The sequence below is a fragment of the Chaetodon auriga genome, chromosome 8, assembly GCF_051107435.1.
Source record: "Chaetodon auriga isolate fChaAug3 chromosome 8, fChaAug3.hap1, whole genome shotgun sequence".
Classification (NCBI taxonomy): domain Eukaryota; kingdom Metazoa; phylum Chordata; class Actinopteri; order Chaetodontiformes; family Chaetodontidae; genus Chaetodon; species Chaetodon auriga.
This window is the reverse complement of record NC_135081.1, coordinates 5,337,479-5,353,084: the sequence shown is the minus strand read 5'-3', so window position 1 is coordinate 5,353,084 and position 15,606 is coordinate 5,337,479. Positions and strand designations below refer to the sequence as shown.

The window sequence follows — 15,606 nt, the reverse complement described above, 5'->3', positions numbered from 1 at the left end:
AAGAGTCTCTCCACCCTAGACACCATCCTCCCTGTCACCTGTGTGGTGGCTGAGGTTTTCTTGAAGATGGACTTGATAGTAAGGGAGGCTCAGCAGACACAGCCTCACCCAAGTACTAGTCCACCTAACTGCCTACTCGTACCTAATTCTATACATTCTCAGGTCCTCCAGTGGGTGACCACTTCCTCTTTTACCTGCCATTCAGGAATAAGCCATACCCTCCTCAAATGACACTTCTGGTGGCCTACTATGGGGGCATATACCCAACCTTTGTCTCAGCTTGCACTATCTGTGCTCGGGGAAAGTCCTCATCATCTACCCACTGGTGTGTTATGTCCTGTCCTGTTCCAAGATGCCCTTTGGTCACACATTGTGGTCAGCTTTGTCACAGATGTACCCTTTCACAGGGTACCAGTCATACTGACTGTTGCTGATCAGTTCTCTAAAGCAGTTCACTTTGTGGCTCTTCCCAAACTCCCCACAGACTGTGAAACATCTGACTGCCTGGTATACCATGTCCTCCATCTCCATCGTATTCCATGGGATATAGTCTCTGACCAGATTCATACCCCAGTTTGGAGGGCATTTTACCAGACTCTTGGTGTTACTGTTCATCTTTCCTCTGGTTTCCACCAACTGACCAATTGCCAGATGGAAATGGCTAATTAGGACCTAAAAGCTGCACTGCAGGGTATGACCAAGACCAATCTGTTCCTTTTAAGGCCTCTTTGGGTCATAAGCTACTTGTTTCTCTCCGAGGAGAGTGATCTAGGGTGAACTCTCGTAAACTCCAGCTCTTCACTCCATTCTTCACTAGATTGTTCCGTTTGCCAGCCTGGTACTAATGCCAAGAAAAATCTGAAGCTCCAAGTCAGTATTTTTCTCTAGTTTGCCACAAAACTGAGTCACTCTGTTTCCTTGTGCCTCAGATTCATTTTCCTCCAGTGATCTCTGTCGACCTGCCTCACTCACCACCTCGCCAGTCTACAGGTCAGCCCTCGCTACCTGCCCCACTCCACCATCTACTCTCACCAGCTTCTAAATAAAACAGTCTTTGAAAAGTTTCAAGCCTCTTGTCCTAGTCCTGTCTTTGGCTCTGAAATGGAATACAACCTCAGAAACACAAATGTACTGCTGTTTATTGCAGGAATTCTCAAAAATGTCACAAGAACCAGATCAGGTTACTCTACTTTTGTGGCCTTGAAAATTACTTTTGTAACAATTTGTTCAGAAATGTATTATTTTTATTTTTACTCATTTTTATTTACCCTAAGTGCACATGCTTGACTCCCTTTGTCCGAACATTTGATCTTTGAATGATGTTTCACAAGTTTTAAGGCATTATTCAGTTGCTGTGTATGCATCAAAGTCCTACCATCACAATAGATAAAATGGAGCTTTGTCCAAATAAGGAATGCAAAGAAATGTGAGAAATGTACCTCCTTGTTGTGTATGGCAGTGTTTCCCAACCACTGTGCTACGGCACGTAAGTGTGCTATGAGAAATCATCAGGTATGCCGTGGAAGATTATCCAATATCACCTGATTGGTGCTCTAAGGCTTAGAGCACCAATCAGATGAAATCTTCCTGTGTGTCTTTTTTCAATTCCTGCAAAAATATCAGCTTTGTGTTCAACTAAACAGGCCCAGGTTTCACACTGAGTAAGTAAATTGAGACTAGATTGTCATTATATTTCAATAAATACACTTTTTGTGACATTTTTGTTTGGTGGTGTGCCTGATTTTTCTAATGTAAAATATGTGCCGTGGCTCCAAAAGGTTGGGAAACACAACCCTGGTGTCAGAGCTTTCAGCATGCTCATGATTTTACAATGCTTGAACAAATGACACATCTTTTTAAGTCTGTGTCTTCTGTTTCCATTATTTCTGTGACAAACCTAAACAAAAGTTGATAGAGAATGAACAGTATAGTGCTTAATTTTCACTTTTCTGTTTGTTTCATTTGTAAGTGTGACTTTCTGCATTGCTCAGACTTTGAAGTCTCACAGCCAGATAAATCCAGACATAAGACAGGAGAAGCTGTCCTCAAATGACCAGAGCACAAACAACGTCCACCTGGCGCCTCAAATCCCATTGTCAAACAGCAAACAGTGTGTTCCACAGCCCGTCATGACAACTAGCTGTCCTCAGATGACCCAGCAGACAGACACACAGACAGCAGTGGTAGTAGTGGTAGTACTAGTAGTATTTGTCCTCAGATGACCCTGTGGACAGACAGTCAACGGGGTCAGGCTGGACTGACTCACAGGCAGTCAGCAGAAAGAGCTTGTGTGTCGTGTTAGAGGAAATTGGCCATTTTTTACAGGAACAATCTGTCCACCTGATAAGTCATTGAAGGTTTCTGCAGTGCAGTGGTTTTATATGAAATATAGCAAATAATATAACATTTATAATATAATGGGATCAGATATAAGTCTGTGCTCCAGGACTCCTGAATAGAGCACATATGATGTTTTAATTTCTCCACCAGAATACAGTGGAAGTGTGATTGAATTCACACTATACAATAATGTTCTTATCAACTAATGGAATATGCGCACGTTGTAGAAATCTTACTTTTTAATTTATGTTTCTTGCTGTACCGTTGCTCTGAAAAGAATAAATTAGATAATGCTCTTCCATTAGATTAAAAAAAGCTGAAGAGATTCTGTGACTTTTGCCCTTTTTTCCTGTAAAGTTTCATAAATCAGTTGTCTGCTTTTCCAGTTTTGCTCCAGTTGTTTAGCATCTGGTTTGTTAGTTTGTCCAAATACCCTGCCCCTAAAGAGTCTTTTGTTGAGGATGGATGTTTTAATTGCAATGTGACAGAATATACTGTGAGACTATATAAGTGTTTGAAGTCAAAGATTTTGCCATATTGTTTATACTGCAATAGGAATCCTTTTTATAACTCTGGTTGTAGGACTGCTTTATGATAACATTGGATTTTATATGATCTTTCCATCAATGTAATGACAGACATACCTGTCAAATTGTCCAGAAACTATTTTCCAACTGATCCTGCAGAAAATGTGCTATTTGTAAAATGTCACATTATGTAAAAATTACATATACTGTGATAGAGGATTTTATCCAGATCTCCCATCATTAAACCCTAATATTTTACTGTCCCCCCACAATCCTATCTTCATCTCCATAATTCTGTACTGAATTTAGAAGGTAATCATGGACAGTAAACCAGTTCAATTGCAGTTCCTGAGGACAAAACCTTATGAATGTGAGTCCGGGGCTCACTATCCAATGAAATGGGTCTGGGTCTGTTGTTAGGCAAAATATCCCCTAAAACCCTCTGTATGATCTAAAACATCATTAAGTTTCAACAAGTTGAAACAGTTGAAACTGTTTAATACCCTTACCCTAATAAAGTGAATTCTACCTTAAACTATCAGCTAATAGCTTTAAGTTTTTTTATGTTCTCTCTGTATGTTCCAGACTCCACTTAAGAAAATGTACCTTTCATTGCAAACATTTGGCAAATCAAACAGACCTGACAGGAAAAGAAAATGATTCCTAGTTGAAGTTTAAAACAAATGTTCAACTTCATGAAAAGTTGACAGCTTTTAACTGCACAGTACTGATGAGGACTTTGGAAGCCCACTGCAGTCTGTCTGTGCCATTACAACTGTACTGCTGACATGAGTACAAGCAGAGTCTGCCGATTGTAAGATCACATGCAGCAAATGTTTGCTCGGCAGCCAAACTCGGCTTCATGAACTAAAATCACTTGGAAAACAGACTTAATTAATGTTATGACTCTTTGAAGATCGTTAGCTCTGATAGCACCATACTTACGTCACATTTCAGACTGTGAAACAGTGAACTTCATAGGCCTCAACAGGGATAAACTGAAGATTACCAGAATAACACACACACACACACACACACACACACACACACACACACATACACACACACACACACACAAAACTTATCTCTGCACGGATACACAGGCTGCTCTTCTCAATATCAAACACGGGATTACTGTGTGATAATTCTGCTCTAACGCTGTAATCAATTAGTCCAGCGTGGCAGCCTCCTCTCCTTTTCTCTCCTCTCTTCTCCTTTCCTGGACTTCCTTGTCTTTCATCTCCTGTCCTGTCCTCTTTGGCCTTCTCCTTTTTTGCCTCTTCTCTCTTTTTCTCTCACGTTCTCTCCTGTCGTTTCCTCTTATTCTTTCCTCTGCCTCCTTTTCCTTTCTTTTCAGCTCACTTCCCCTAATCTTTTCTCCTCTACTTTTCTTTCATCTCCCCTTTCCTTTCCTCTCTTCTCTCCTCCTCTCTGCTCCCCTCCTTTCCTTTCCTCTTCTCTTCTCTCTCTCCTTGTCTCCTGTCTGCTCCTTTCCTCTCTACCAAAGCAGCTCTTTGATTTGCTAACCTCTAGAAAACCAAAGTGGCTAATTTCAGCCCATCTGATGATCTGAAACTGCTGCTCAAGCAAAAAAAAAAAAGTCTTATAACTTCACCCAGACTAATTTCAGTCGATTTGAAACACCATGAACATTGAAGTGCTCTGGACACCCATTTGGCTTAGTCACGAACAGACAAAATGATGAATCACTGGTAAGGCACGTAATGAGGTAAATATCCCTCGACATCATGGCAGCCCAGTTTTCTCCTTTACTTCTGTGTTTGTCAGGGCACCAGCTGCTGTGTGTATCCTTACTGCAGTAAGACTCGATAAGAACAGGCAAACAGAGCCGAGATAAGACTAGCTAACTGAGATCTGTCGAGCCTTTCCAAACCTCAGACAGGGCGTGTGTTTGTTTACCGTCTGTCTGCTTTTCTCACCAACAAATTCCTCCCTGCTCTCGTCCCGCTTCGTTTCTCTTCATGAACTTTTTTTAAACCTGCATCTCTTTACTTTGTTTGATTTCTGTCTCTCTCGCCCACCTCTCCTTGTCTTCTTTTTTTCATGTTTCTTATCTCTCTTATTCTCTTTTTTGTTGCTTTTCCTCGCCCTACCTGTTTTTCCCTCCTCTATTCTTTTGTTTTGAACGTCGGCCTCTCTCCTCTGTCATTCCCTTTCTTCCCCCGTCATACTCCATGTGATCTATCTCTCCGACACACTCATTTTAACTTGTTCATTCTCGGCGACAACAAAAAGAGTAGTTGTTGTTACTCTTTCACCAAAACCGGTCTTCCTCCGATCCCCCCGCCCTCGCTCTCCTCTTCCCCCTCCTCTTTTTTTAGATTTTATTCTGTTTCCCAGACACACAAAAAAGCGGCACTTGGCACTTTTGAAATGTAAATAAAGTTTTGTTGTTTCCTTAGCCGTAGCCTCCTCCAGCCCTGTTTATCAGGCAGACTTCAAAGTGGCACACTGACATGTGGCTCTATCTCTCCCCTGCTCTGTGAAATAGGGTCACAGGCGGTGTTTGGCTTTCAGAAAAACTTTCCCTTTCATGTAAGAACCTAGTGGGTGAGAGGAACTAAAGGGGGCCATGCCAGCCAGCCAGCCACCCACCTGCTATCCAGACTGAGACACACACTGAGGTTCGTCCTCTGCTGTGTGCGTGGGTGTGTGTGTGGGTGGATGTGGATGAGTGTTGTTTTTGTGCACTTTTCTCAACTGGTCATTGCAGGCCAGCAGTTAGCCCTGCCCATGTTTTGCTTGGGTGTATCTGTTTCGCCTGTTGTTTTAGCTATCTCGTGGTTGTATTCACAGAGTTTTCTGTCTTCTTCTCTCTTCTCTCTAGCTGTGGTGCCAGTGTGTGAACGCCTCAGTACCTTGTGCTGGGTTCGGGACTGCAGCAACGGGACAAAAGGCATAAGAGGAGACAGAGAGGACGGGAGGCAGAAAAACACGGGAACAAGCCAGCAAAAGAGCTGGGAGAATCGGAGGAGACAGCATGTTGGTTAGAGCTGAGTTTAAGAGACAAACCTGACTGCGGAGGAGACAGAGGCAGACAGATAGACTGAGAGATATATAGATTTATAGCTCACAGGCAGAGAAGAGGCTGAGACACTCACCTGCAGCCAGGCAGGTTGAAAAACAGAGACAGCCAAGAGTTCAGTGCACTGGCTATGGCTGTAGGCCTGCTGCTGGGAGGATAGAGTTCAGTGCACTGCAACTTCCAAACCTTCATCCATCCTCTTCTAACCTGACCCTTACCTCAAATCAGAGTCTCCACCCTAAAAAGACCCCTCCATCTCCTCCTTTTGTACTCCTCTTCCCCTAAGCCATCACTTGATTCCCCATGTCCTGTGTAGTCAGCAGTAGCAATACTGTGAAAAGACAGTTAAAGCATCACGCAGACTAGTTAAGCGGCCAGCTGTGTCCTCAGAGAACTAGAGTGACTGTACAGCAGTCGCCCGCTGCAGAGTTTGACAGACAGCGGCCTTTTATTCCCGCACATGGACTGTTGATGAAGAAAGATGGCAGTGAGACTGGCAGGCGCCGCCCCTTCCTCTCGGCCACCCTCCCTCCCACCAGCGGCCGCGGCTCGGACCGGTTAAGGTTTGTCTATTGGCATCCATCGCAGCATCGGCAACAGCTGGCAGAGCGTGGGAAGGAGCAGTATGCAGGAAACTGACTTACCGGCCACAAATGCCTTTAAAGGTACACACTGAGAATGCACGTGTGTGTGTGTGTACGTGTGTGTGCACGTGTGCATTATGAATTAACATTATGATATTAAGTTGTATCACATATGGTTCTTATGGCCACACGTTGGTCATCTTCTCATATTCTCTATTCCACTTAGCCCAACAATTAAATGAAATAAAACAGGTGATTTCAATTCGGAGGTGATACATGAGATGTCACCAACTTTACTCAGCTGCAGCTAATTCATATTAATGCTGTGAGTTGGCCAAAGAACGACTGTGTCTGAAATCGCTCCCTATTAACTACTTAGTAGTGCACTATATTTACCCTCTGCCATTTAGCATGTTCAGATTCTGAGTGTGACATTTTTTGCTCTACGTAGTGCCCTTAAAGGTTGTTTTAACACTCACAATGCACTGAGGCACATTTTAGAAAGGCAAAAATTTCAGTTGGGCGACACTACACCTGTTGATAATGAGCCAAAGTGATGCTGATTACTAAGTGTCCAACATATCAGCTTTCTTCTCATTATAGTGGAGACTTTTGAGTGTGTGTCATGTAGATAGTAGTGAATGAGCGAATGAGGGAGTGAATTTTGCAAACATTTTGACTTGCCGTAATAGGAAAAGCACAGTTGTTGCTAATAACAGAAATGGTGGTTCTGTTCTTTTCAAGTGAGCCAGCATGCACAATACCAGGACCCTCAAACCGCTGCAGCTAAATGGACTTCAGCCATCATTTATTTTGTTATTTACACTTGTGCTTTTCCTACTGTGACATGTCAGAGTGTCTTCTGTGAAAAAGGTACGTCGTCTAATTATGTGCTCCCGGCATGACAGTGCCTGTACTCTGAAGATAGTTTTCTAAAGAAAGAAGCACCACTTTGTATAATTTAGATGCTTGAAAAGAATGAGTGGAGTGTGTCTTTTTGCTCTTCAAAAAGACCAGTGGAGTGGTAAGTCTTCACCCAGGTACACTATTTAGTTGCTGTCATCACAGCATTTTCAGACAGGCATTTAGCAGCTAGCTCATCAGTAGAAGGCGAGTGGAAATGACCAGCAGCTGGCAGGTAGTGAACAGTAGTTGGAATCTCGCACTTAAAGCCTGTGTGCAGCCACAAGGTGTTTCCATTCATTCGAGCTTATTAATACCCTGCTCAGGTTCAAGTTGAGTGGAGCTATGTTGGAATTACACAAGGTCAAACTTCATAAACCAATGAGAATGACTGAAAAGGTGTAACTTCTCTCGCCCAAACAGGTGCTATAAAACAAGAAGGTCAGTGAGATGTTAATTAAACAGTCTTTTATTTAGTGATGTCAAGTAGTGTCCTATCACCAGTAACCAACTGCATCATTTCACCTGATTCTTTTCATGTAGAAACAAGAGAAGTTAGTCTGATACAAACCTGCCTTTTTCAGTACTATGTAGGTGATAAATACAAGCCTGGAGTGTATTCAACAGAAAATTAATATGATTTCAATATGATAAATAACATTTACAGTATTTGTTAAAAAAAATGATTCTTTCAATGCTTTGTATGTTACAGTATTAGTGACAGTTAAAAGAGAATTCAAGCATAGCTTCAACAGCCCAGCATGCACTGCAGTGCAGTCGTAGCATCTCTCCAGAAGTGATGTCAAAAATGTGAAAAAGCCGGGCGCAACTAATTTTCTGTAATGAAACCTTTTGTAACTTGCCAACTCATCTATGCATCCCTCTGTATGCAAGCATGTATATGTGAGTGTCAACAATGTCTGCGTGTAATGACATTTATGAGGGAATCAGACTCTGAGTCATCGCACTCTTTGAGGTGAAAAGTTCACAGCGCTGCGGAGAGAAAAGCAGTCCTCAGTGGAAATAAAAGGCACTGCTCTGCCCACAGTGTTAGCCTCTGTAAACTCGAGCTTAACGGTTTCTCATTAAAACATAATCACTTACTCTAATAATGATTGTTGTAATTGAAGTCGTATGCAGGCGTACAGAGGAGGGCCTTGAACCACATCCAGCAGCGCTCCAATGAACAGGTTCAGACCTGTGACACGCTGACCAGCCTCACATGATGAGATCAAATCTGTGTATCTTCAGTCAAATCGTGGCGTTTAAAGATGATGTTCAGAGACTAAACACACAGAAATACTCTGAAATTAAGTTAATTGCTGTTAATCCGGTTATGAAGAAGAAGATGGTTCTAAGAATGAAAATCTCATTTTAATTAAATCTACCAGAGAACAGTGTTAGCAGAAGTATCACAGACAGTAGATTACAGAGAATAAATAATGGAAGAATGAGAAACTAGAGTACTGAGTCACACGCGCGTGCACGCACGCACACACACACACACACACACACACACACACACACACACACACTCACAGTTGTCTTTGTTCTTTCCATATGTTGAGCTTTCAGTAATATCTTTTTTACTCCAGTTCTCTTCTGTGTGTTTCCACTTTTTTCATCTTTTATTTCAGTTATGATACCCTGTAACTTTATATTTTTAGCAGAAAACGTTTTGATGAATTGAATAGATGCACTGATAGGATGGAGCAGTAGTCAGTGTTATTAGTAACACCTGGGCTTTTCCTGCTGTGCTGACTCAAAATGCCTGCTGTGAAAAAGGCCCACTGGCCTGTACCCACATTGATTGACAGGTCTCTTTAAGGCCCGCACAGGTGTTTTCAGGTACGCTCATTCGACCACTGATCACTCTGAAGGTGAGATACACAGGAATTATGCAATGTCGCCAGATCCCATGTACTAACAGGGATGTTAAAGGTGTTATATGTGGCTGCATAACAGGTGAAATAAAGCTCGCAGGGAAGTGAAGAAGTCAGTCAAACACCAATTCAAATCAACAGTCACCTCTGTGACTACACCGCCTTTAGAAGTGCAATAAGAAAGAAATGGCCACCTGTCCAATTCACAGTCAAACAAATGGGGGCAGCATATCACCAGAGTAACTAACTGCTGCTGACTGCTGCCATTAACTAGTTAGCTCAGTTTGCTGTCCAGCTGTAGCGGTCCTATTATCCTAGCTGACTCTGCCCAGACTGGGATCTCAGAGAACCTGTGGAGTGTTTACACTGCTAGCACAGGAGCATTGAACTGAGGGGAGGAGGAGGTTTCCAGGTGCCGCAATGGGTACCAGAACCAGAGCAGCCAATGGCTCAGCAGCCTCCCAGTGAACACAGGACTGAACACACCTCAGAGACCGACAGAGGCCAGTTTGACAACAGGGAATATACTATAGAGGTGATTTACAGGACTCTGACTGCTTAGGTAGGGGCAGGGGAGGCGAGATGGAAGTCTATCAGTGCCCAGCCGCCAACCTCAGAGGTCTGAGCTATACTGTTGGACTATCACCTCTTGAGGTACAAAGTGGTATTATGAGACTGGATGGGCTGGGGCTAGCTGGTTAGCATGCTAACTAAAGTCGATATCTCTGCAACACAATACATAGATGTCTTTGACTTAACATCACAACTGTTACTTCTTCAAATTCTGTTGATAACTTTAGTGAATTTTTGTATGTCTTAATGTAAATTTGTGACATATTGCACCTTTAATGGTTGGTTCAACTCATTAAAACATTTCAGATATTTTTTTCTTTTGTCACTTACTTCTAGTATTATGTGGCCATTAAGTTTGATTTTATAGTTGAAATTAAACTATTTGCATGGGAATGTACCACTGGGTGTCAGTGAAAACATAACCAGCCTCAACAAGTTCACCCAGGAAGAAAGAAGCCGTCCTCTCTGTGTTTTCCATCATATGAGCAAACAGCTCCCTCAGACAGACTTACCCAGATAATACACCCGTGAAGGTGACTGATAACGTTTTCAACAGCATTCTCTCATGTTGCCTCCCAGTCTGAATTTTTAAGCTGCTGCAGTGAATTTCACATTCTGACATTTTCTCTTTGATTGCTGATAGTTTGGAGTCCCGCTGTGATGTTTCCATTGGCAATGTTAACCAGAGCATACATAGGAATGTGCCTCCACCACTCAACACTGATTTGTCAAAGCAATTTGACTTGCAGCTGAAGCTCGCTCAATTGGTTAAACAACCAAGAGCGCGGAGCGGTTGACGGAACCTTTATTCTGAGGAAGATGGGATCTCCAAGACAGACATCTCACTCTGTGAGCTTGTAGAGAGCCGCACTGATGGACTGACTTAGTCACTGACAGATTGAATAACTTAGCTGCTCTCTGTTGTTTCCGAGGAGTTAATTAAACCGAACATAAAGCCTTGTGGCGCTGGCATGCAGTGTGTGTGTGCTGCGTGGTTAAGAATTCGATTAATGTGCCTCAAATCTTGACACACACACACACACGCACATTATCTGTGAATTTATGTATGCATCCTGCTGTTTCTATTAGTGTGGTCAACCACTGCAGATATGGAGAAATCACTCCAGAGCTGACCTTCCCTCTGTTCTCAAAGCACATGTATTACATAATTCATCAGCCGCGTGTGTGTGTCTGAGTTAGCTTTGGTCAGCCTCCGCTGTGGCCCTGCTCGGTTGAAGAGGGGAATGAAGTCATTGAGCGGTAGTAAACAAATGTGCCACGTTCAGATAGGTAGATATTCGTGGTCGATGGCTGCAAGGTTAACGTAAGGTTTTGTTTACTGGACGGAGTTCATGTCAGGTTAAACGCACAAACACACATGCACATGTTTGTGCTTCTGTACTTGTAAGGACACTCATTGACATAATGCAGTTCCCAGCCCCTTATCCTAACCAGCCGTGTCTGTGTGTCTGTCTGCATCTGTGTTCAGTGCATTTGAGTCGGCAGGCTTGTTATTGTGTGTATTGTGTTCTCAGGTGATGTGTGGAGGGAAGAGAGTGTTTAGCTGCTCAGGCAGATGCAGACCAAGGCCATGTTACCAACACTTGAAAATAACTTCTCACCGGCATCACACACTTTCACCGTAACAGTTTTCTCCCCTTCAGTACTGTTTTTCCTTGCACCTCATCATAATTGCTTCATCCATCCGTCTGTCCTTCCTTCACATATTCCCTCTGTAAATTCCTTACTCACATTGGCAGTTAGCAAAACAACAGTAGTTTCTTCCTTCCTCCTCTTTCCCTGTTAATTTTCACAGTTCTTTTATCCATTCTTTCCCCTCTCCATTTCATCTTCAAGTTCTTTATTGTCAAATGCACAACAATTTCAGTGAAACAGCCGTTGGCAATGAAATTCTTGTTCTCAGGCTTCCTCCGACTGGGCTCTTACAGATATGTATGAAAAATATATTTATATGTTTAAAGAAAAATCACTAATCAAGTGGAGCAAAATCTAATTAGAATGTAAGACATAAGCAGCTAAAATATTGCAATATAATATAAAATAAAACATGATTATGTGGTAGCCGGGTCAGCAATAGTAAAATGTATAAACCAGTAACAGTCATCTAGTGGACCACAGACCACATCCGGCCCACCAAACCCTCTCACCGGGCCAGAAGAATATGAATGAATTTGATCACTTGGCTTCATTTTCATTGGCCAACTGTTGCATTGAGTCTCAAATTGAGTCTTTGTATTTGCTTTCTGGGATCCTGGAGAGGAGTTTTTGTTGAGATTAGGACTCATTCTTTGGTAATTGAACTATGAGCAATGACTGCCTCCTTGGTGGAGCTCTGAGAGCTTTTTCTAGTTCAATATCTACTTATCATTATGGATTTTCTATGTTTTTAGGAGTCTGTTCACACTGATAGACTCATTAAAATAATACTTATTTTTTAAGAAAGTGAAAATATTACACAATAATAGGCTAATTAGGGTTAAATAAATGTGTTTTTATTTAATTTAACAGTGTGTGCTTAGAAAAATTCTGGTCCTAGGACACATGTAATTGAGGACCCCTGGTATAAACTTTGATGTAAACAGGTTGAGTAGCAATGTAGTTAATGTATATATATACTGAGAGCAGGGTGTAGAGAGGTATGCATATACATATATACTGTGACGAATAAACGGCTTATAAACAGGCCATAAGATAAACATATGTACTGTAGCAGGTAAGTGGAGCTGGTGCAGTACGGAGGAAGAAGAGCCATCGTCTTGCTGTTCTTGGGATTGTGTCGGTGTGGTGGGTCCAGGTCAAGTCCTCGCTGATGTCACTCCATAGCAACCTGAAGCTGCTGACTCTCACCGCCATAGTCCCACTGATGGTGATGGAGGCCTGACCTTCTCCAGACCAATCAAAATCATGTCTAGCTTTTTATTTTCTTCACAAAAGAAGAAGAGAATCAATGTCCTCCCTCGAGGAACTCAAAAAAAGAGAGACAGAGAGAGAGAGAGAGCTACAGTAGTGGTGCCTTCTAAATGTGAGAAAGTTAGGTTCCCTCTAAATCTAACCAGTATCCTCCTCTGTGCCCTCACATTTCCTAACACCTCCCTTGAGGCACTTCACACACAGAGAGACAATACTGCAGAGTCACTCTCAATCCCAGTCTGTCTCCCTCTTTCTCCTGTCCTCTCTTTTTCTGCGACTGACACATTTTATCACTCTGCCTCTCCCTCGGTGGTCACCTTTTTCTGTCCATCTCCATTTATCTCACTCTGTCTGTCATCCTCTCCTCCTCCCCACTCTGCTCCGTCTCGCACAGTGTGGTCTCCCACCACAGTCAATCCATATTGAGCTGTACTAATGTGGAGCCATCGCACATCCATAAAGAGACTGACAGCTCAGGGTTATTAGATGAGGACCTCCTGCCCCTCTGCCTGCCTGCTGCCTCGGGTGGAGGCCTCAGACACATTGGATGTCTGTCTGTCTCCCCCTGTACTTGTCTATGTGTTGGTGAAATTATACATATTTCATGCTGAACAAGCCCGAATGGAGGATTGATTTTTAAGATTGACTTTTGAAGGTGTATGATGGACAGAGTTGCAACTGTGTAACTAAAGTGAGATAAAAAACATGACTTTTCTTAAAGGATGATTGCAGTTAATCTCTTTCAAACTAAGTCTAATCATCTGACTGCCAGTCTGTTTTCTCTCCTTCGAGCTTTGTTATTGGCATGTTGTCATGTGCCCAGAACTCAGCAATTACTTTGGTGGGTAAATTATTATTAAAACCAACAGACAGTGTGGGCCAGTAATACATTACAGTAATTAGCATGTTTGCAGCTAGCTACCGTGGAACCAGTTAACTCACCAGCAACAGTAGTTTGCTAACCAGCTCTGCATGCAGTTACTACGTCAGGGAGAACAAACAGATAAATGTAGCTTTGCCATGGATTAAAAACTGTAATTCGGTATTCACTATAGAATTACTGATCACAGGAACGCTTCATTGTTTGGGCCTCCACAGGATGGGCTGTGTCCCAGCTTGTCAGGGGTTGGTTATGGTGCTTCATATCAGTTCCATCTCTGTTTTCACTGGACAGACTGGTGTCAACATATTAGTTTGGCACAGGACCTTGAGGTTTTGGTGCGTCTTTAGGATGAATATGTCTTGTGTCATCTTATTTACATCTTGTGTTCTCCTGGCTGGCTACCAAGCCACCGATAAACCTACATTCAACAATCACCTGGTTTTGTCCAGGTGAAAAGGTGAACTCTGCAGCGTCATTGTGAGGACCAGACCTCTGCAGTGCCACAGCCTGAATTAGCTGTTGTACCTCCAAACTGTAGGCTGGCTTTGTGAAAAACCACAATGCGTTCAGTTTTTACACATTAGATACATAAGATGCACATGTTGGAAAGCACCTTTGTTCGAGCTATCTTGAAGCTAGCTTTAATTCAGAAGATGTTATACAGAATAATGTTAAATAAATACAACAGCATAGCACTTTTGATGTTTTTCAACAGTAAATTAAGAGACTTTTCCCAGTGTCTTACTTCAGGTTCAGCAAGCCTCTGTCATTTTAAATGGGAATTATAACTGAGCATTCTGCATAACTCTACAAAGAAAGCTTATTTCAGAGTGTGAGCAGGTGGCTGAGCCCTGTGGGACCCTACAGGTGATGAGTGCTCAGGAAGAGGATATGTTGTGTATCATGAATAAAGCCATAGTGTTAAAAGACGATCAAGAGACAACCCTCAGACATCACTCATGCAAACACACACATGCTTACGGCAATCAGTTTAAATTACATGATATGCTGTGTAGGATTTCTGCACTGAAGTGCAAAAGAAAAGGCAAACCTTCTCCAGCATCTGCTGTTGACACGACTAGTCTTAACCCCAGATTCTCAGAAATCAGTTGGAAACGACATCTAAGCAGGAAACACTTACATAAAAATTCAAGTTTAGAGAGGAGCATTGTTCCTTTGGGAGAAAGAATCAGGCTGTTTTCTCCTCTAAACTTGTGCATGTGTAATAGTAGAGAATGATAGCATAGCACTGGTCAGAGGGCTGCTTCTAATAGATACAGTGGTGGAATCTGTATCAAAGATACCTTTGAGGAATTTTGCGGGAACACTGTCTATTGAACAAGTAGAGCACCTCATGTGGGACACAGTTAGCTGTAAAAACAACAGGGAAAAGGGTTCAGAGTAGCAGAGCAGAGTTTTCTGACATCACAGATGAGTCCCAGTTAAGAGGAAAATCTGGAGTTTTATGTTTTGGTTTCTTTTATTTTTTCCCTTTTAGGCAAACAAGAACGCCCAAAACTCCCCCCTGCCCTCTCTGAACATGGCTGCGTTTTATTCTGCATTCAAGAGATGTGAGAATAATTTCTGGAGCATGTTAGCAGTGACAGAGCATTCAAGCTCATCTTCCTTAACCACTGTGTTTGGGGTTACTCATCCACAATCAAGTGATAAGATGATTAAGTTTGAACATTTTCTATCTCTTTTTAGATCTGACACACTTGCACTTGGTAAATGAGTCACTGGAGTTCGTTTGCAGCAAACCAAACACCGCAGCATCAACAGCAAACAAAACAAAAGCAGTTGTGTCCTGCACTTTCGTTTCATGCTGGTAAATTACAGTAAAGGGCAACACGCACTGTTACATTCATCAAAACAACTGCACCCATTGTTTTATGTACAGGCTCAAGAACCAGTGGTGTCGACACTGGAAAATACA

General features: G+C 42.4%; 1 protein-coding gene across 2 annotated transcripts in view; it reads left to right on the top strand.

Annotated features, from left to right (window-relative positions):
* The window catches only part of LOC143324388 (low-density lipoprotein receptor class A domain-containing protein 4-like), a 209,841-nt gene that overhangs the window by 72,551 nt on the left and 121,684 nt on the right, over nt 1–15,606 (top strand). Inside the window, exons 2-3 of one of the 2 annotated variants that reach the window (XM_076736784.1) lie at nt 5,380–5,512; nt 5,716–6,578. In XM_076736784.1, the coding sequence (XP_076592899.1) occupies nt 6,539–6,578 (40 nt within the window). In that variant the 5' untranslated portion in view covers nt 5,380–5,512; nt 5,716–6,538. The remainder of the gene's footprint in view (nt 1–5,379; nt 5,513–5,715; nt 6,579–15,606) is intronic. The other variant, XM_076736783.1, reaches the window with a different exon arrangement.